The sequence below is a fragment of the Adelges cooleyi genome, unplaced genomic scaffold, assembly GCF_023614345.1.
Source record: "Adelges cooleyi isolate 19-005CV unplaced genomic scaffold, UGA_ACOO_1.1 ACOO_flye_CR_arks_rails_tigmint_CR_PRNA_2, whole genome shotgun sequence".
Lineage (NCBI taxonomy): Eukaryota > Metazoa > Arthropoda > Insecta > Hemiptera > Adelgidae > Adelges > Adelges cooleyi.
Genome location: NW_026095860.1, coordinates 1,679,988 through 1,702,587, shown reverse-complemented (window position 1 = coordinate 1,702,587; position 22,600 = coordinate 1,679,988). Strand labels below are relative to the sequence as shown.

The window sequence follows — 22,600 nt, the reverse complement described above, 5'->3', positions numbered from 1 at the left end:
ATAAAACCTAAAACTTCACCTAAAAAAGCGAAATAAAGAAAAAGTTTCCATTCCGCTTAGGGGAAATGGTTAATGGTATTTTTTTGATTTGTCGCCGTTTATCGGTAATTCTATGTATAAAGAATATTTCATTGAAATATGGTACTAATTTTACTTTTTTTAAGAAAGTAATAAAACGCCGTAATGTTAAGTTGTAAATTAAGTACATTTCTTTGGATTTTTTTCCTCGATTTTGATGGAAAAGGGATGAACTGTAGACTATCGTGACAAAAAAAAAATCCACATCAAAGCTAATAAACCTTGCGTTGATAGAATAGATTAGACAATAAAACACAAATTTACTTATTCGGTGAATATTATTTTTATTGGTACAAGTAATAGACATAATATCATTTATACGATAGGTAACAAAATATATGTTATTTGGTTTACATTGTTATTAGAAAAAATCTGAAGTTTGAAACACAATTATGATAAACAAAGATGACATTTACAACATTATTAGTAAGCATGTGAATTTTCAGAATGTGACACGGATTTTGGATACTGCCGCTTTGTTTGTAAATTTAACTGTCGTTAGCAGGGGTAAGTTTTCAGCTAAAAAAAAAAAATATTAAAATATTGTGTAAAAAAATCGTTTATTTAAAATTAGCTTACACGTGGATTTTAATTTAAATTAAGTTAGTCTTCTTTATAAATTATTACAAAGTACAAGGCGTTTCCGTTTTAACTGAAATCTTAGGATTTACTAGTATCCATTGTTTTAGTTTCGAAATAATTGTGATTTTAAAACGTCAAACTATTATATGTGTAAAATAATCGTTTATAAAAAAAATTTAAATATAATAATTAAACATTTTCAGCTTTATTGAAAATAATTTTAAAACAGAAACTTATACTATCATCCAACTTACAGTCATTGAATTACAACCTCTTATAACCTATATAAGTTTTATAAAATCACAAAAACTTACCAGGCGGTTAGGTTACCGTCGTGGTGGTGGTGGTGGTGGTGGTCCTGGAGGACGTGTTGGCTGTGGTCCTCGTCCTGGAGATGGTAGAGGTGGTTGTGATGTTCCTGGATATCGTGGTGATGGTGGTCCTGGATGTAGTGGTGGTAGTCCACCAGGACCACCTGAGGGGGGCTTGTTACCTGAAAAATCGAAAAAAATTACTTGAATATTTTTTTTAGTGTATCCTAGTGTCTAAACTATATATTATATTTATTTTGATCCAAAACCATTTTTTTTTATTATAGCCACATGTAATAATCTTAAAAAAAAATTATTATAAATGGATAATATTATGCAAAATAATACAGTAGGTATATGTTCATGAACATGGCTAACGTTTTCTTATTTTCGACAATTTAAGGCATTTTATACGCATGTTAGGCTTTCTTGAATATAATATTAATACTACTGGTATTTTTGTAAGGCACATAAACTGATATTATCCATTAACTTACCTCCTCCCGGGTGACCTAAAATATTGAAAAAAAAAATTACTTGAATATTTTTTTTTTATTCTTGTGTATAAAGTATCATTTATAAATTATATATATATATACATTTTTATCCAAAAGCGTTTAGTTTTATTAAAGCCATATATAAGTTTCACGCATAAGTTATAAATGTAAAATAATTTTATTACTGGATAAAGAAAATTATATAATATTGCTAATGACCATATAATTTTATATACTACTGTAATAATTTTTATCAGAAGAGCCACAAAAAAATAATTTATATTTATTTAGTTATCAACAGTACCTAACAAACATTCCTAAATTTGTGGTTTTCAATTTCCTATTTAATATGGGTTAACAATTGTTTACTTAAATATTATTATAAAGGTATATGATGTATTTTAAAACTGCTATTATACTTTATCGAAAAAAAAAGTTATATCAGTCATTGAAATTAGATCAGCCGAAAAACAATAGAACAATTTTTTTTTTTTAATATTCCATTGACACGCGAAACATTAAAAATAGATTTGTATAATATGAATTTAAGTGTTGAATAAATTTTTCTAAAAAAAAATCAGAATATGTTATACTAAAAATATTTTACTCATATGGAAAAACATTAAATTTAAACACAACCTCATTATTGTTACATTTGTAAAATAAATGTATTTTATGTACCTACCTTTAGCAATAGATATGATAATGCATAACACGGTTGTTATAATCAGAATTACACTTTTGAAATTCATATTGTTGAAAAATATCTTAAAAATGTACTTGGTAAAATCATAGTATATACAATACTACAGCAACAGTACAATTGCTTACATTATATACAGATAAATGTGCTGCACAAAATTGTGTTATTTATTATTTGTCTTGTGCTTTTAAAACAATTTATTGAAATGAGAAAAAAAATGAATTGATGAGATGTTTGTTTTCTAACACGGAAACGTTTTTCTTAAAACACATAGGTTTGTTATTTATTTGATTTGGGCTATAAGAATAATTTATTGAAATAAGGAAAATTATAGTTGGAAGTGATGTTTGTTTTCTAACACGGAAACGTATTCAAAACAAAGAAGTTATATTATTTTTTTTTCTTGGGCTTTTAAAACAGTTTATTGAAATAGGAAAAAATATGGTTTGATGCGTTGTTTGTTTTCTAACGCGGAAACATATTAAAAACACATAAGCTGTTAGATTTATATTTGTTGTGCTTTTACTTATTGAAATAAGAAAGGAAAGATATTTTTGATGTGATGTTTGTTTTCCATCACGGAAACGTATTCAAAAAATATAGGTTGTGTTAGTTTTAATGTCACAAGACAAATAAATGACACAACTTACCATATGTGCTGACTAAAATCCCATACTATGATCAGGACCTTATTGATTTACATTAAAATGTACACAAAATGCCACAATATAAACATTTTAAGAAATCATAGTTGGGAATACTGATTTATTATATTTATTAGAGAAAATATTATGATGTTTTGCCATTGTTATTATTATTTTTTTTTAAATAAGACTAAATTTGTATTCTAACACGGAAACATATTCAAAATACATGTGGTAGGTATTTATTATTTGTCTTGTGCTTTTAAAACAATTTATTTGAAATAAGAAAAAATATGGTTTCATGTGATGTTTGTTTTCTAACACGGACACGTATTCAAAACACATAAGCTGTAATATTTATTTGTGCTGTGCTTTGAAAATTTATTGAAAAAAGGAAAATCATGGTTTGATGTGATATTTCTGATGTAATTCTAATACATTGGTCAACATTTTACTTATGACTTTTAAACGTATCATATTCATTGGTTAGGTTATTGTTAATGTATTGGTAGTGACTAGTAAAGCTAACAACCAGGTGCTCTAGTAAATAAAATTACTCCAAATTAAAAAAAAAAACATTTCCCATAAAAACAATGATTTATGTACAAAAATTATACTTTACAGGTTACAGATCGTTTTCTAAAAATCATTACACATATTAAATACCACCAAAAGCATATACAGTTAAATTTATAATACCAAATTCTCAAAGTCGACTTTTTGTTTTTACCAATAGGTTAACGAGGTTCAATATATAGGTGTTAATTTGGGTCCACAGTCATGTTCAAAAATATATGATTTGTTTGTATTATCAATGTTCGTAAAAAATCTATCATTACAAATACAACTTTCATAACCATTACATCTTCTAATATAATCTCGATAGATAGTATAGTTGGGGTACTTGTTTAAATGTAAAATACTAAATAGTTAATTTTGTTTGCGCTTGATTTAAAAACAATAAGTTTTTTTTAAAACATTCAATATCAATAACATTATTTGCTTAGGTATAAGAAACGATGTCTCATCGATGGATTTAGTAGTTATTAACAATTTGTAAGTTATTTTTAGTTTTCGAAAAATAAAAACTATCTATTTGCAATTTTATTCTTTTAAAGGTATACAATTTTTTTTTTTTGAAAAAAATATAATTAATCGAAATTGGATAATTTTTTATATTTTTTAGTAGGCACTACTAGCTAAATTTTTAATTGAATTAAGTTTTGAACCACTCATGGTAAGCAATTTCAATGTTAAACCTAATCGTACACTGTCTTAGCTGTAGTACACATACTTTTTGTCTAATCAACAATATAAATTGTTTTGTGTAGCATAATAATATGCGTTTTATCAAAATCGTTGTGGACATGTATTTTTCTATCACATACATAATAGTTGTTTAAACGATATTGGTTAATTTAAATTACTATCAATAACTGTTTTACATAAAAAATATTATGTATATTTCTAATATACTCATCTTACAAATAGTACTCCATTTCTAACCAAGCCAGCATCGGTAATTTTTTTACTGTGATGGAAATTTTTGGTTGGATGAGGTGGGAAGAGGCAGGAAGGAATATTCAAAACTGTACAGAACTATATGTATAGTGAGGCCGCCAAATAAAAATATGAATACATCATTTGAGTACATTGATCGTAGACAATTTTCAGGTTGCTATGTGAGAGTGAATAAACAATCAACAGATATTATTTTTAATATTATTTGGAGCTAAAATAGTAGCTTGGTTAAGTATAGAGCAGTTAACGACTACCAGCTACCTACTGGAAGTAATGTGTTTATACTATAATTATTGTAGTTAGACATTAATAATTCAAATAATTAATTTCTATAATATTTACTATTATAAAAGTAAATTTGTAAAATTTTGCATTGTTGTTTGCACCTTATTGGTTTGTCTATTTCTACACGAACCTTTATCAACGGCCTAGCTAGATCATCAGCTTTGATGTCTTTAATCTTAATTATGTTGGTTGTACACATAGAGATAGGTACTATAATATATTAAAAAAAATATTTTACAAATACTACTCTTTTAATTGAGTCGGCGTGTAATTTTAGCAAGCTTTTTAGTAATCTCAATATGATGATGTATAAAATGTGAGCCTTGTTTTTATTATGGTATTATCTGCTAAAACAATATTATTTTTCACTGCTTGTATGACGACATAATTTATAGATTTTCATGATAATGGCTGTGGTTTTTTTTTGGTTTGAATTTTTTCAATACCTCGATATAGCACAATTAATTCTTAGATATATGTATTACAATGCACATTAAACGACCCTACTTAGATTGATCAGTCTATTCACGCCTATACGGTGGTATAACATACAATATATTCAAACTTACAGGGTCGGTTTTTGTGTGTAATATGCAATCATAAATTTAAGGGCGTCATTTCATAAGAGTGGATTCAGTTTTAAATTTTGGACTTGTTCGAAATATTTTAATATTAAAAACACCAAATACCTACGGTATTACCTACCTGTTAAAAACAAACCTTGCCTAACCGGTTTTCCACCTGCCGTTTTTTGTAAAATACACTGTGCCCTTCTGACCGTATACATACATGTTTTTATAATGGTAAAATACCAATCTATGGGTTTGGTCTTTTTGTACGAGGCAGACCTTGGAACCTCGGTTCACTTTACTTCTTCACTGCTATAGTATGACATTCGGATTTTGTTAACATTCTAATAAATTGTATACATTTTTTTTTTTTTTACCCTTGTTCGTATTGTGCGACCCGACTGCTTCAATTCATTTTCCCTACGACGTCTGTGAGTACGAATTTTAATTATTTTATGTACAGCTTCTAGAGTGGCCTTTAAAAACTGCACTTGTCGCTATGACTTTTCTGTTGGTCAACCCACAAATTGACGGATGTGTAACCTTTGAATGTAAAATGTTTTTCTATCATAGTATTCTACGCGTTAACATAGATTAGGAGAAAAACTTTTTTTTAATCCAATAAAGAAGTATTTTAATTTTTTTTTTTTGAGGTTTATATATTTTATTACTATATTTACAGCGATTTTATCGACAGATCAGAACTAGCCGACAATAAAACATATAATATGTTTTTGGTCCTCTTAAAATATTCTGTTCAGAGGTTAAACTGCCATAATATTGTGTGTTGACGATATTAGAAAAGTTGTAGCGTCATGTTCAGCTTTTTTTTTTTTTTTGAAAATGACTTTTAACTCGACTTTAAAGGCCACGGGGGCATGGGTTAAAGTTGACGAAAAGGTCTCAAATTTTGTATAGCTCATTTTTATGAGAACTAAAACCGATTTTGTGAGTGCCACAAAAAAAAATGTTGTGTGTTCAATAAGCTGATTGAACAACGTGTCATTTTTTATATTATAAAAAACTATATTTGAACCGTTAAAAAATAATTAATTTATTAAGTACTGGGGATTGTTTGATTTTTATCAAATACAATTTTTTACTGTCGAAAATGTATTTTAAGTTAAATATAAAAATTTAATGAAATAGACTATAAGTAATCTAACTTATATATATATATATATATATATTTTTTTTTTTTAATAAACTTGTTATTTTTCAACATTGAATAATATCTACCAATATAGTTAAAACCTTTTTCGATGCTTTTCAGTACATAAATACCTCAATAACGTCTCTTTTTGCACCTCAATATCGTATTATGATATCACACTAATTATGTTTTATGACTTTATTTATTGAAACCTACAGCACTAATGTTATATATTGTAGTTTTTAGAACTAAAGATTGAATGTCATTTTTAGGTTCCAAATCTTATGACATCGGTCGTTTGTTATCAATGTTTAAAAACATGTAAATGTTCTAACTATTTAATGTACGATTTCAACATATTTCTATTTTCTTCAATAAACACAATCAAATACAAATCAATTCAAAACTTAGATAATTATATTTTATCTAAAACCAATAAAAATAATTCTTTAAAATTATGCGTGTTTGATGTATTGTACATTTACCTGATGTTAGATTAACATATAACATCAGTAAAACTACTATTTTCTGTGTAAAATATAAAATATTGATCTCAAATTGATATATTTTGTGTTATACGTGTTGCAGTATTCATTTTCCGCGATACCTCAAAAAACACAAAAACCATGGATTCTAATTTTATTGAGACTATAAAAAATAATTCTAAGAAAAATATATACAAAATACGTCGGTTCGACTGCAATATATGTCAAAGGAGGTTTACAAACAAAAGTAATATAATTCGGCATATTGCAAAATCACACTCCAGTAATTCCGTGGAAAAGAAAGCGCCTCAAAAAAATAAAGCCAATCGTCAAAACGTCAGAATCAGAAAGTATACTCGAAACAAAGATGGCCAATTTAATTGTGGTATTTGTTTGAAAAGTGTTTCGTCAATATCAAGCTTGAGAAGACATTGGCGCATTCATACGGACCAAAAACCCTTTAAATGCGATGCCTGTGCAAAAACATTTAGTCAAAAAACAAATCTCGAGGCACATGCAAGTACGCATACCGGCGAGAAACCCTTTAAATGCGATGTCTGTGAAAAAACATTTGGTCTACAATCACACCTCATAAGACATAAAAGGGTACACACCGGAGAGAAACCCTATAAATGCAAAGTGTGTGCAAAAACATTCAGTCAACACTCTTCCCTCAAAACTCATGAACGCATACATACCGGCGAGAACCCCTATAAATGCGATGTCTGTGAAAAAACATTCAGGCAACAAAATAATCTTAAAACTCATGAAAGGGTACACACCGGAGAGAAACCCTATAAATGCGACATCTGTGAAAAAACATTTGGTTATCAGTCTACCCTCAAAACTCATGAAAGGGCACATACCAGCGAGAAACCCTTTAAATGCGATGTGTGTAAAAAAACATTTAGTCAACAATCACACCTCATAAGACATAAAAGGGTACACACCGGCGAGAAACCCTTTAAATGCGATGTTTGTGAAAAAACATTTAGTCAAATGCATCATCTTAAGACTCATGAAAGGATACATACCGGCGAGAAACTATTCAAATGCTGTGTGTGTAAAAAATGTTTTTATACACAATCTAACCTCAAAAAACATGAAAGGATACATACCGGAGAGAAACCCTTTAAATGCTGTGTGTGTGAAAGAACATTTGGTTGTCAGAGCTCCCTCAAAAAACATGAAAGGATACATACCGGCGAAAAGCCATTTAAATGCAATGTCTGTGAAAAAACGTTCAGTCAACAAGGTAATCTCAGGATACATGAAAGGATACATACCGGCGAGAAACCCTTTAGATGCGATGTCTGTGAAAAAACATTCAGCCGACAAGTTATTCTCAAAACTCATGAAAGAGTACATGCCGGCGAGAAACCCTATAAATGCGATGTCTGTGAAAAAACATTCAGCCACCAAAGTAGTCTCGAGATACATGGACGCATACACACCGGCGAGAAACCCTTTAAATGCGATGTCTGTGAAAAAAACTTTAATAACCAACCTGGTCTTAAGAGACATGCACGTATACATACCGGCGAGAAACTATTCAAATGCGATGTCTGTAAAAAAACCTTCATTGAACACTCTGATCTTAAGAATCATGCACGTATACATACCGGCGAGAAACCCTTTAAATGCCGTGTATGTGACATATTTTTTGGTTTCCAATCTAGCCGGAAATATCACGAAAGGATACATACCGGAGAGAAACCTTTTAAATGCGATATTTGTGAAAAAACATTTGGTATTCAGACTTCCCTCAAAACCATGAAAGAATACATACCGGAGAGAAACCCTTTAGATGCGATGTCTGTGAAAAAACATTTGGTAGACAACATCACCTCAAAAACCATGAACTCATGCATACCGGAGAGAAACCTTTTAGATGCGATATCTGTGAAAAAACATTCGGTAGAACAACATCACCTCAAAAACCATGAACGCATACATACCGGAGAGAAACCCTATAAATGCGATGTCTGTGAAAAAACATTTCGTAGTTCGTCTCAACTCAAAAGTCATGAACGCATACATATTGGTTGAGTAAGTTACAAATGCGCAGCTTGTGGTAAATCATATGGTCGCCAAAATACTCTCAAAAGTCATCAAGCAAAAGCACACGGCTCATAGCTTGATAAAGCTCACGTGACTATTTGGCAGTTTTAATATCGTTTTTTTAGAATCTATTTGTTATTATTTTGCTTTTTTTTTTCTTACCATTTAATTAATTTTTATTAGTTTTCTTTTAATTTTTTTATTATTAATATCGTTAAACTCATTAATATAACTAAGACATTTTCCATGTAAATTGTTCGACGGGTCACGTGAATTAATTAGTCTTTATATTTTTACAATGTAATTGTTAAATTGCATTATTTACACATGCGTTATAGAAAGAAAAAAATGTTAATTTTCTTATTTTTTATTATAAAATGCCAGTAGTCTTTTATAATCACTGTTGGCTTTGAGGAGAAATTATTTATAAAATATGTAAGTTTACATTTGAAAGCTCATTTTTAATTTAAAATATATATTTATTTTTATGCAACGAATCATGTAATGGAAATTATTTTTTATCTTTCAATTTATCGTGTTACTTTTAAATTGTATTACATTTTTTGTTGGATTAATTACACATTTAAAACATGTATAGTAGGCAACATATTTTCTATTGTTTATTGAAACATGTTCAAAATCCACTATAGTAACTGTGGATAATAATTTTAAAATATTATTTTTTTTTTATATATTTTTGTTTTTAAATAAATATTAAAATTACAATATTTTTTACTATATTCATTTCTAATTAATCATATATGAGTAGAAAATTAACACAGTCTTTAACAAGTTAACACATAATAATATAATATACAAATGCACTTGCACAAACGCATTAAGTCAAACCAATGTGTTTTATACATTATAAAATAGTGTTTAGTGTGTACTCAACATGTTATATAATTTGGAAGTTTAGTTGTACTGTTAAATTAAGTAACTTAAGATTTTACAAGAATCACCAACAGAATACATGTGTATGTAATTAGTAGGTGTGTTAGTTAGTAGAAACAAATGTACCCATATAAATTGACTTTTAATTCTTAAACTAAAATGAACAAACATGTACTTAAATCGAAGTGGAAAATAATATTACCTATACTGTATACTTATATGTTTAATACCATAATATTAATATTATTTAACACAATATAAACGATTTAGGCGTTTCATAAAATTCATTTAAAAAAAATAACCTAGTATTACTTTAGGCTCTTCTTTGCAGACAATATTTACTGTTTGTAATAATTTCTATAATTATTATGTTTTGTGTACTTTCTACAGCTCACAACTATATAAATCATTTCAAAATTATTTCAAACCACTAGTGCATTATTCAGATAGTTTCTCGTTTAGGTATTCTTACATGCTTAATAAAATTAATGATTACTAATTAATGAATTTAACTAATTTAAAAAATAGTATAAAAATTTCGTTATTAATGATTTTTTCGTGTCTGTTAAACTTTGGGAGAACTTCACAGTGAAATATTTTACAGAGAAAAAAACAGAGCATCTAGTTGACAAGTAGAGCCATTAAATTATTTTTGTCATAATATAATGAATATTAATGATGTTACTCCGAAATTATATGGTATTCACTTATAATGTTATTTTTTATCAATTAAATCTTGTAAGTTAAGAATTCTACATAATATTACACAACTCCAGCTGTGTAGCACCTCTAATTTGTTACAATTTGTTATCAATTTTATTGATAAGTTTACTAAAGGATACAATGAAAGCTTTACTTTTCACCTTATAACACCTAAATAACAAAAAATAATATGTTTAATGCAACTTTTTTTTGTTAATTTGTGCTTAATGTTTATTTGGAAAATATAGAATAAAATTAAGTATGAGCTTAAAGTAGTCAATTCGATGTTAATCTATGGTAGGACAATATTTCTAGAACAAAATTATAATTAAAATGTATAATTTTATTTGTTGGCTTGCCGAGATGTATACGAAAGGCAGAAAATGAATAGATTTTACAATATTATTTGTGTTTTGTTTTGCATTCGAGTATAAACAATGGTTTTATTTATTTTTCGTTTGGCTTACTCGTGTAGTAGTTTTATCGTTCAGATTTGTTACTATTTGTTGTATTGGTTCTGTCTTATTTCATAGTAAATAAAATGTGTTTTTTCACTAAAATAAATTTAATAAATTTAATGTGATGACTGAAGTGAAAAATAAATGATTGTGTTTCTCATACAATTTTATAGCAGAGGTAATGCTAATTGAATATAATAAGTATAAACACTGATTGTCATAAAAAAACAATAAAAGATTATGATTTGTATTTTATACTCGTTCGGCTTTTTCGAATACGAGTTTAATTAAAATTGGCTTTTTGGAAGATTTTTAAATGTAAGGTTTTTTACCAAACAAATTGGTAGATGTGTTAAACAATAAACATTTAATGAGTTTAGAATCGAAATGTTTCGTAGAAAATATTATGTAAGACTAGTAGAAACTGTTCAACAGCTAACAGTAGTAGACATGCAGATGGCCGACGTTACATTATCAGTGAGTCATTTAAGTAAGTCTTTACCGCCAATAAACAATCCATTTATGTTTAATATGGTCGTATAATTTATCCATTTACATAAATCATATAAATTTACAATGTTAAAGTAATTGTTCAAAAAGTTAATTTTTAAAAAAAAAAAATTCAATTAAAAACACACGGTTTCTTTTTCCGTTTTTGCAATGCAATATTCTTAAAACTAAATGGCCTAAACTAAATAACTGATAGCTTGGTGATTTCCAAAGCTGTTGTTAGTTGAAGCCTGTGATAAAAATACGGTAACCGCGTTTTATGATTAACAAAAACAATTTATTTATAGTACAAATAATTTTAAGATTTATTTTAAATTATAATCACTAATGTAATAACTCTCAAACACGATGTGTTTTATTGAAAACGAACCGCTAGAATTAATAAAAAAAAGTTACAGTGCTTTGGCCAGCTGGCTCCTGGATAGTGCTAATTTCTGATCTATAATCTCCTTGCGATTTATGACGATAGGATAGACTTAATTATCACATGTGTTCTGGTCAAACAAAAAATAATCTTGTTGCCTAGTTATTGCGCTACTTTAGTATCGCAACGTAGTGTCGTTTTCGGGCTGAGGGGCCAAGGCTAAAGCATGTTCCATGTTAAAACATTTTTCAATAAGGACCACAATATTTCCTAAATGACTGAACCAATATGAGACTATAAGTCCAACATTCACATTATAAATTGAAAACGCTAAGAATATATTTTTTTTACTTTTTACTCTTATGGTAAGAAGTTAACGAATAGCCATTTGTTTTCTTGGTTGACGAATCTTTCACAACGAGTTTGTCTAAAATTGTTCACAAACACGAATTGTTCATTTTTCTCGATAAGAACGTGTGCATTTTATAATGATGAGTAAAACAATGTTGTAACTATAACACGGTGTAATGTAATTTCAACACAAAACAAAACAAGCATTTAGTGATATTTAATTTAAAATGTTTAAAAGTTTAATTAACTTATATACAGTAGGTTAATAAATCGATAGATCGAATGTATACAAAACTGTGACCGTACAAAAATCACGAAAGAATATTACAAGCAGTATTACTAGGTATTACATTAATTACTGCACAATGGAATATTTTTTAAAAATTAAAAATACATAGTAAAATCGACAAAACTGACGGGAAAAGTTAAAATAAAATCTTACTAAACAAGAATAATACACGCTTTTTTCGGTTATGTGCCAGAGCTAAGACATGAAAATGTCAAAAAAATCACAATAATACAAAATTGTTAGTAAAACTATTTTAAAACTGTCAAATATTCACGAGAGGAATATGATGAGGCGTCTAGTGCTTTTGCTTTATGGCTATTGAGAAACCTTTGGCGACCATATATAAGCATGTGCATTTATGAGTTTTCAGGTTAGATTGGTCACAAAAAGACATGTCACAGACATTGAGTCTAAAAGATTTCTCTCAGGTATGTATGCGTTCATGGTTTTTGAGGTGATGTTTTCTACCAAATGTTTTTTCACAGATATCACATTTAAAAGGTTTCTCTCCGGTATGCATGAGTTCATGGATTTTGAGGTGATGTTGTCTACCAAATGTTTTTTCACAGATATCGCATCTGAAGGGTTTTTCTCCGGTATGTATACGTGAATGTTTCTTAAGATCACTTTGTTGACTAAAGTTTTTTTCACAGACATCGCATCTAAAGGGTTTCTCTCCGGTATGTATTCTTTCATGAGTTTTGAGGGAAGACTGAACACCAAATGTTTTTTCACAGACATTGCATTTAAAAGGTTTCTCTCCGGTATGTATGCGTTCATGGATTTTGAGGTGATGTTGTCTACCAAATGTTTTTTCACAGATATCACATTTAAAAGGTTTTTCTCCGGTATGTATCCTTTGATGACTTTTTAGGCTAGATTGGAAACAAAAAGATATGTCACATACGCGGCATTGAAAGGGTTTCTCGCCGGTATGTATTCTTTCATGTTTTTTGAGATCACTTTGTTGGCTGAATGTTTTTTCACAGACATCGCATTGAAAGGGTTTCTCGCCGGTATGTATTCTTTCATGTTTTTTGAGATCACTTTGTTGGCTGAATGTTTTTTCACAGACATCGCATCTAAAGGGTTTCTCGCCGGTATGTATTCTTTCATGTTTTTTGAGATTAACTTGTTGGCTGAATGTTTTTTCACAGACATTGCATCTAAAAGGTTTCTCTCCGGTATGTGTGCGTTCATGAGTTTTGAGGACAGAGTGTAGCCTGAATGTTTTTTCACAGACATTGCATCTAAAGGGTTTCTCTCCGGTATGTACCCTTTCATGAGTTTTGAGGTATGATTGGCTACCGAATGTTTTTTCACAGACATCGCATTCAAAGGGTTTCTCGCCGGTGTGTCTTTTCATGAGTTTGAGGGTGACGGTTGACTGAATGTTTTTTCACAGACATTGCATTTAAAGGGCTTTTCGCCGGTATGTACACGTACATGATGTTGAGATGAGACTGAACACCAAATGTTTTTTCACAGACATCGCATTTAAACGGCTTTATGTCCGTATGAATGCGCCAATGTATTCTGAGGTTTGATTTTGATGAAAACTTTTTTAAACAAATACCACAATTAAATGGGCCGTCTTTATTTCGAGTATACTCTCTGACTCTGTTGTTTCGATGCGGGATTTTATTTTTTTGAGGTGCTTTCTTTTCCACGGATGTACTGGAATGCGATTTTGCAATATGCCGGATTATGTTACTTTTGTTTGTAAACCTCATTTGACATATATTGCAGTCGAACCGACGTATTTTGTATATATTTTCCTCGGAATTGATTTTCTTTGTACTATTTGAGGTATCTGTCGCTTTACACGGAAAATGAATACTGCAACACGTATAAAACAAAATAGATTTATCTAAGATCAATATATTTTAATTTTATTCAGCAATATTACTAATGTTAAATGTACAATGCATCAAACACCTATAATTTTTAAGAAATAATTTTATTGATTTTTGATGATGTACAAAGATCTAATATTAACTCAATTTTTATTTGATTGTATTGTTAAACTTATTCAACAAAATACAATTTTAAATTTTAATTTTTTAGAATATTGATAATAATAACGTCCGAATGCCATAAGATATGTAACTTGAAAATTCTACTGTGTTTTAAGTCCACTTTTACATTGAGAGTACCTTGAGACATTTTAATGACCGAGATTTTTAATTCTAGACTTGTCAGAAATAAAAAACTCAAATGAGATGATTTAACTGTGTTTTTGACATGAATATGTACTGAGGGAAATTGCGTGGTCATCATACCCACAAATAGATGTTTACAATTTTTTTTTTTTTTTTTGTTATTTTGATTTAACATTATATTGATAAGTGGAAGATATAGTTTTAAAATAATCTATTACTATTATATGAACAAGTGGTTCCTAATATAAATTTAATGGTAGCGAAACGCTAACATCGATACCAACGACGGCCGATAGGTTTATAGAGGAGGACAAAAGTTTCATTTTTTTTGCAGATAAAAATATAAATTACATATGTGTTACATATAAAACTTTTAAAATAGTATTTACCAGATAATTATTTTAAAATAGTATATATTTTACTAAAAAATTTGCATGATTAATAACATATTTTAAATAAACTCTAATGTTTAATATAATATAAACCATTGTGATTTATAATAGCTAAGAACAAGCTAAGTATAGAAGAAGTTAATGATAAGTGGATTAAGTTACTCAATGAAAGTACATATTTAGCTTTAGTTCTTATAACGTCGAAAATAATTAAACAGCATTATTAATAATATTTTGAAAATTAATTAGGACATCATTAATTATATATTTTCTTTTAACTACGGAAAACAATTTAACTACTAAAGCTTAACTGTCTAGTTTATTTTTTCAAAAATGGTAATGAAAATTGCCTTACTCATAAGTATTGTCGACTTCATTCTTTACCAAATAGTCCTCTATTGTAGAAATTTCATTGTTTTTGAACTGCGCATCTAACGGTTTAGGTGCAATGACTTCAGAGGAGTGTTGTTCTGTTTCATCATTTTCAAGTTTAATTTTCAACATATTATACATCTTCCAAACTATATAATATACATTTAACATTAGTTGTATTTCTGTGCCATAAATGCATAGAGATTTTAATAGGACGACTGAATTACACAGTTTTAACAATTTTATTTCATAAGAAATATATGTAATTATAACGATAAAATATATAAGACAACTAATGGCCTAAATTGTCGAAGCTTGAATACAATAAAAAAAAAATTAAAGAATAATTTAGTTTACATTATTAGAAAAATAAAAATCAACCAAGTTTGCAGTGGTATATTTTTTTTTTTTAACATTTAACACTGAATTTGAATTTACTGAAATTAAATGAATAACACAAAACTACAAGTATAACTTGTAGGTAAGAAGCTAACACGATAAAGATTAAAGTTAGGCGGTAGACCATTTTGCCGACTAGAATAATTTAAAGTGGCGTTGATGCCCTGATCACTCGATTCAACTACGAGTAAACAATAAGTTATAAACAAACACCTATGTATTATGATTTTATTTATTCACAAGCAGTAATTTAAAGCAATGGAAGACAGAAAACACAACAATAGTGTAAATAAATTACAAATACAAAATAGTAGGTACTCACACAATGTAGAACCGTAAACTGTTGTCCAGGGCTGCGACTATAAACTTATAATAATCGATTAACAGGCAAGAAAATACTTAATTGTAACGCAAATTAAAACGAATTAAGGAAACACGACCAGTTATTATGATAAAAAACCTATGATTCTATGAATCGAACCCGTGGCAACAATGCTGAAAAAAAATTGTTCCTATGTCGCAAAATCTAAATAAACTAGAAAGAAATCTCAATTGTTAACAATAATAAAACTTGTATTTACTGTAGGTTTTTGAACGCAAACCGCAGGACAACGCACACATTTTCTAGGTAGATTTGTGATAGTGTGTGTTTGGGTCACGGACTATAATACAGGACTGGAAACGACACTCATACCAATGGAACCGAAGTACAACGTTTGCTAGTACAAAGACGCCCTTAACGCCATCTATAGATCAGTCAGTAATTGCACACAAAAACACTAAACAAAACACGTTTAATACTATGTAATTTTCACTATTATACATTATATTCAAAGTAACTAATTTTGCTAATTTTTTCCTCTTCGAATTAATTTTGCTTAGGTTTTTATTTTGTATGTTTGTCAACTGTCTCATCCTTGTAGTAATAGGTATAATATTTACGAATGAACATCAATACTTCATTCTTATGTTCATCACAAGGTCATGTAAGTACACTGGCGTTATTGTTTAACACATCATCAAATGTGTCTTGAAAGACACCTCTAGCCTCCGTACAATGTTTTAAAAAAGAGTTTTCTATTGTAGTTGTTAATTTATGAAAATGTTCGTTTATTAATTGCCCCTGGATTTTAAATTGGTGAACGCAGCTTCGGATTTGCTTGAATGAGTCTTTCCTAAAAATATTAATTTACACTAAATCGTCAGGTAAAAAAATGATTTTGACACACAAAATTTGGAAATATTTTTTTCCTTGGGGCATTTAAATAGAGTGCATTTTATTGTTTTAAAACAACACTTTTACATAAATGCACGCTACATTTGCGAGGCATTTTCGAAAATGTATAAAAATATTACTAAATTTTCTCATTTTTGTCGGCCCTATTCCCGCCAATTCCGTATTAGGTTAGGTGAGTCCACGGATCTTAATATTCTATTAAATTAAAATACCACTGGTTATAATAGTTAATTTATTGAACTATTGAAAACGTTTTATTTAAATTATTTAGCAATAGATGGCGCACAAGGCGCGATTGAACCGGGAAGCGTTGTACAATGGGGCCACACCCCGCACTCCGCCGACCCGTCCGTTTCCAGTCCTGTATTATAGTCCGTGGTTTGGGTATAATGAGCTGATAAGCCTTCCACCTAGACCAGTGTGACCATATTAGCCGGAACGAAATTATCGGACTTGTATTCACCACAGATTATATGATTATTTCATACAAGATCTGCTCCTATATCATTATCTCAAAACATTTCATTGTGTCTGGTTATTAGTGGTCTCGTCTATCGGGTAATGCAATTATTTATATACATATATATATGAATTTTATAGGCTTCTGGATTTTGGAAAGCCGAAGACACATTAAATTAATTGAAGACCTTGGGGCAACAACCAGACATGTCCTTTTTTCAAAACGTTTTGTTCCAAAAAAAATTGTTTTCAAAAAATTCTAAACATTTTTTTTTTGGACTAAAATGTTTTGAAAAAAAAATATTTTTTGGAAAAAAGGACATGTTTGGTTGTTGCCCCAAGGTCTTCAATTATAAGGAAAAATTTACAGTCATAGCAAACGGACAGATTGATGAACAATAAATATTAAATTACTAACATTGTTTAAACAGTTTTAAAGGAATTCATTTTCTGAGAAAATCAATGTCTTACATTAGACGAATCACACTGTAGTTTATACAATGTGATCTTTACCGTAGAAAACCGTTTATTGTACCATATGAAAGACCAGCATTTTTTCTACGTGTCTATAGAGAGTTTTTTACGATAACTTTATTGACATTGGTTCTATTAACGTTTGGAAAAATTATTTTTGAAAATACTATAAGTAAAATTTTTTTTTATATGGTCCTATATATGGCTCTATACGCACATAGTAGACATCCCAAGCTTTCTTTTGGTGTACTTAGATTTATTCTACGACTAATAGTTTCTGAGTACTATTGGAAGTCCGAAGCGGTGTTTTAGTACTCGAAACAGCGTTGGTGTGGCGTCCTAATCTAATAAGCAAACTATAATCAAGTTGATGAATGTCCAAACCGTCAGCCACCAACATAAATAAAAAAACAATCTCAAATCACAGAAACGTAAAATATATAAAATTGTTAAGTAGTTATTAAGCTACCTTTCTCTCTCTCTCCCTGAATAAATACCGCATCATTGCTGCTGGTACCTTGGCAAGACTGCGATGGTACGAGACCTGTGCAGTACCAAATCGATGACATTGATACAGTGTAATAAGATAAGCTGTATGCAGTGTGGGCTACTCGCAAGCTGTCATCCTCCACACACACACACAATTACCTAATGACTAAATGGAAACTGTAATATTCTCCATTATGTGAAGACGACGGAATGATACAAACGATGAGCCACATAGTTGAACATGGTACATCTCATTCTTTACCTGGAGGCATACCTAAGGCTCTCTATTAGAAGGAAACGCAGTACGGTGGTTATCGGAATTGAGAGTAGAGCTTTAATCACTAAGTCTTTGAACCGTACTTACACCTTGCTGTTACTATTTAATGTCTAATACTTATTAATATTTTTTGTTATTACTTATTTTGTAAATGTTACATTTTTTTTGTTGATACCATACGAATAAATAAACAATTTTTTTTTTGTAATTATAATATTAAATACCGACTTTTCAAGTCGGCGAAAGCTGTTTCCATAACGAATAAAAAATTAGGTAAACGTATATTAATACATGTTACAGGATGTCGATGAAGGCAAATTTACAATAAGCTTTGAAACCAGAGTTGGCCATTTGATCTGTTTGCCTCCATAAATGCGCGACAGTTTACCTCCACCTGAGGCAATCACTCGTTATCATACAAACACACACTATCACAAATCAGTCAAGAAAATTTCAGCGTTGTCGTGCAGTTTGCATTAAAATCACAATTATTATTAAATTCAAGTTTGGTTTTCGTAAATAATTAAGATTTCTTTTTTGCTCTCTCTTTTCTGTGAAGTATTAATAGTTAAATTAGATTTAGCGCCATAGTAACAGTTTGTTTTCATTATTGTTGCTACGGGTCCGATTCGCGAGAATCTCTAGATTTTATTCATAATAACTTGGTCGAATTCTGTGATAATTACTTAACGTATTTGTGTTACAATTGAATTTTGTCTTGCCTGTAATTCATTTAGTATAAATTAATAGTAGCAGCCCGGGTCACAGCGGTTTACGGTTCTTTATTGTGTGAGTACCTACCGTTTTGTATTTCTAATTTATTTACACTATTGTTGTTTTTTCTGTCTTCCATTGACTTAAAATACTGCTTAGAATATTGCTTGTGAATAAATAAAATCATAATACATAGGTGTTTGTTTATTCCTTATTGTTTACTCGTAGTTGAATCGAGTGATACGGCATCAACGCCACTTTAAGTTATTCTAGTCGGCAAAATGGTCTATCGCCTAGCTTTATTCTTTTAGTGTTAGCTTCTTACCTACAAGTTATACTTGTAGTTTTGTGTTATTTATCTAATTTAAGTATATAAAATGTAGTTTTAAATGTTTAAAAAAAAACAAAATATACCACTCCAAATTTTGCTGGTTTTTATATTTTAAATAATGTAAACAAAATCATTCTTTATTAAATCATTATTATTACTAAATTTGCTACTAAATAAAATAGTAAAATTGTGTAATTTGGGCCTCAAAGAGCCTTAATGTCAATTATGTGGTTGAAAATGAATTTTTAAATTAAGGGTGGATATAATTAGGGTTACATTTGTTACATTTTTGTTCTAAATGTATTTACTTTTTGTTATCTCTGGTGAAACCAGTTGACATTGACTATTTAATAAAAAATTTCAATTAAACAATTTTTAGTCGTTAGATAAAACCACTCTATTCTATATTGGAATCTACAATGTAAGAGCTACTAAAAAATTAAATGCTCTCAGTTTGTTAGTTGTACATTCACTGATTACATACTTAACATACTACAATACATTTAAATGGCAATTACACATAGGGCTTTACACATTAAAGTACTTGCTTCCACAAGGAGTTGAACAAAAGTAAAAACGAAAGCAGAGTTTAAACATTATTACAATCTTTATAAATTAGTCACAAATATAAAATAGGTTTATTTACTATCTACAAATTACAAAGCAATAAATATTTACAATGTGCATTATTTTTTTGCAAGCTTTAGAGGAACTCATCGATTGATATGTCATCATATATAATATAACTATACTGTTTATTTAATGCACTAAATGATCGCTCTGAAGAGCAGTTTGATGTACGGGACAACATAGATACATTCTCAGAGCAATATTTACATAAGGGTTTGGAGGGTCTTCATTTTTAAGTGTCAGGCACATCTCTGTAATTGATTCACTAACAGAAAATGAGCTATGTACAAAGCTGATGGCGCCTCTAAAAAATTGCCACACAGAGCGATCGCCCCCCCCCCTCGTCTTAAATACTTTACTGTCGTCTCGCTATATAAATGTATTGCTATACTAACCCATATATATATATATATATCGTTGTTAACAATATAATGAAATATTTTCATTGCCTATTTACTCACTCACACATAGTAACCTAGAAATTGACTACGGTCAACGTGTAATTTTTCCCTTTTTTTTGGGGGGGGGGGGTGGTGGGGTTCCTTAAAAAAAATAAGTTTGATCACAGATTTTTTCGAGAAAATTGTATATGTTATAGTTCCATTCTAGATAATATACTTGAAGTCTAATTTCCCCGACTTAAATCCCTAAAACTTTGCTTCGAAAAGTGAAATAATGAAAAAAATTCTAGCTTTTCTATTGGAAACGGTTTAAATTCCACACAAATTTGGAATTCGTTTTTGACTTGGTAGTTGTTAAATCTTAAAATTGCGCCAACCAAATTTTTTAAAACTTTCAGCCTTTTTCCCAGGCGGAGGGAGGGTTGTTGAAATTTCGGGGTTTTCCTTGTGCGGTTTTGTCGTTGAAACTTTTTACATAGAAAATGCTAAGGTTGTAAGAAATCGAAAATATTTTCGAAAAAAATACACTTGTGCACACATGAGAATGTTTTAGTCATTATTTTTGCCATCGATAAATTTTCATACATTTTAAGCAGAAAAATACGTAGATCGAACGACAAAAACATAATATAAAATTGTCAATGTTCGAATTTCTCATTTTTTTTTGTGCGCAAAATTCGAAAATTCGAAGGTCATAGCAAATTGTCTAAACTTGAAAATGTTATCGAATCGGATATACTAAACTTAAGTATGGCTATCGACAGGTATTCTCAAAGGAAAAATCCATTACAATTTAGGTCGGGACTCGAGTTGGGCAGAGCTGATTGAATGTGATAAATTCACTTTTTAAAAAATTAATTAAAACCTTAAACTGGTACTTGAGCACTCAAAACTTACTGGGGCCACTCTAAGGAGTATCCATAAAAATATTGGAATGATTTGATAATTTTTTTTTTAAGATTTAACATGTTATGTGTACATAAGAGTTCTAAATCCAGACAAATTTTCAACTAAAAGGTCCTAAAAACCCAAAAAACAACTTGTATCCCGCCGCAAGGGGTGGGAAATGGGTCTAACTTAAATTTAAATCTCAAGTAAATATTCTTCTCTAGAAATTTCAACTCGATTCGACCATTTTTCTCGAAATTATAGCCAGTAAAATTTGAAACTTAAAAACTAGTATGGTATTTTTTAAAATTTTAAATGTAAAGAAGTGAACTTTTTTAATTTTTACTCCCTTAAAGTTGCCAACTAGATAATATTTGCAATTTATAGAGTTGCTACTCGAAGGAATTGATTCAGTACTAAAAAAGTTACAATGTATACACAGACACAAAAAAAACCTACATCATAATGCAAATATATTTCAGATACCAGCTGTTGACCCTTAGTATCACTTTGTCCTAAATTTTGTTTTTTGCGGTTTGATAATCAAACAAACCAAATACTGTTACATTTAAAATGTCCATAGTGTTTAAAAAATTTTTTTAAATAGCAACAATTGTGGTAAAAAATAATAAGGATTAGAGGAAAGAAAACCGGAAGAATTAAAAACAATAGCATTATTCCAGTCACTAAAGCTCATTCACAGTGCAAACTAATCACAAAAACAATTCCTGGTTGATAAAATCACTTTGGGGAAAAATGCATAAAATTGTTAATGTGATATTACCGCCGATAGTACATTTTATATGTTAAAAATATAAATAGGTAATGATAAAAGGACTGTGATGACAATGCACTTAAAATTAACCTATAACTATTGCATATAATTAGTAGGACCGTTGGAGCAAGACTGCCACAACT

At 29.4% G+C, this 22,600-nt stretch overlaps 4 protein-coding genes across 4 annotated transcripts in view; 2 read left to right on the top strand and 2 right to left on the bottom strand.

The window, feature by feature from the left end:
• The window catches only part of LOC126833902 (kelch-like protein 2), a 101,303-nt gene that overhangs the window by 4,441 nt on the left and 74,262 nt on the right, over nt 1-22,600 (top strand). The window lies entirely within an intron of this gene.
• LOC126833906 (uncharacterized) lies at nt 508-2,283 on the bottom strand. Its single transcript, XM_050565487.1, has 4 exons — nt 2,154-2,283; nt 1,469-1,483; nt 975-1,153; nt 508-597 (listed from the first exon to the last, which is right to left on the bottom strand). The coding sequence occupies exons 1-3, from the start codon at nt 2,218-2,220 to the stop codon at nt 987-989; spliced, it is 249 nt and encodes an 82-aa protein (XP_050421444.1). The 5' UTR covers nt 2,221-2,283; the 3' UTR covers nt 508-597; nt 975-986.
• On the top strand, nt 5,455-9,298 carry LOC126833899 (zinc finger protein 883-like). Its single transcript, XM_050565478.1, has 2 exons — nt 5,455-5,621; nt 6,932-9,298. The coding sequence occupies exon 2, from the start codon at nt 6,970-6,972 to the stop codon at nt 8,875-8,877; it is 1,908 nt and encodes a 635-aa protein (XP_050421435.1). The 5' UTR covers nt 5,455-5,621; nt 6,932-6,969; the 3' UTR covers nt 8,878-9,298.
• On the bottom strand, nt 12,375-16,467 carry LOC126833804 (zinc finger protein 501-like). Its single transcript, XM_050565348.1, has 4 exons — nt 16,105-16,467; nt 15,367-15,532; nt 13,808-14,296; nt 12,375-13,680 (listed from the first exon to the last, which is right to left on the bottom strand). Exons 2-4 carry the CDS (start codon nt 15,522-15,524, stop codon nt 12,882-12,884), a joined length of 1,446 nt encoding a protein of 481 aa, XP_050421305.1. The 5' UTR covers nt 15,525-15,532; nt 16,105-16,467; the 3' UTR covers nt 12,375-12,881.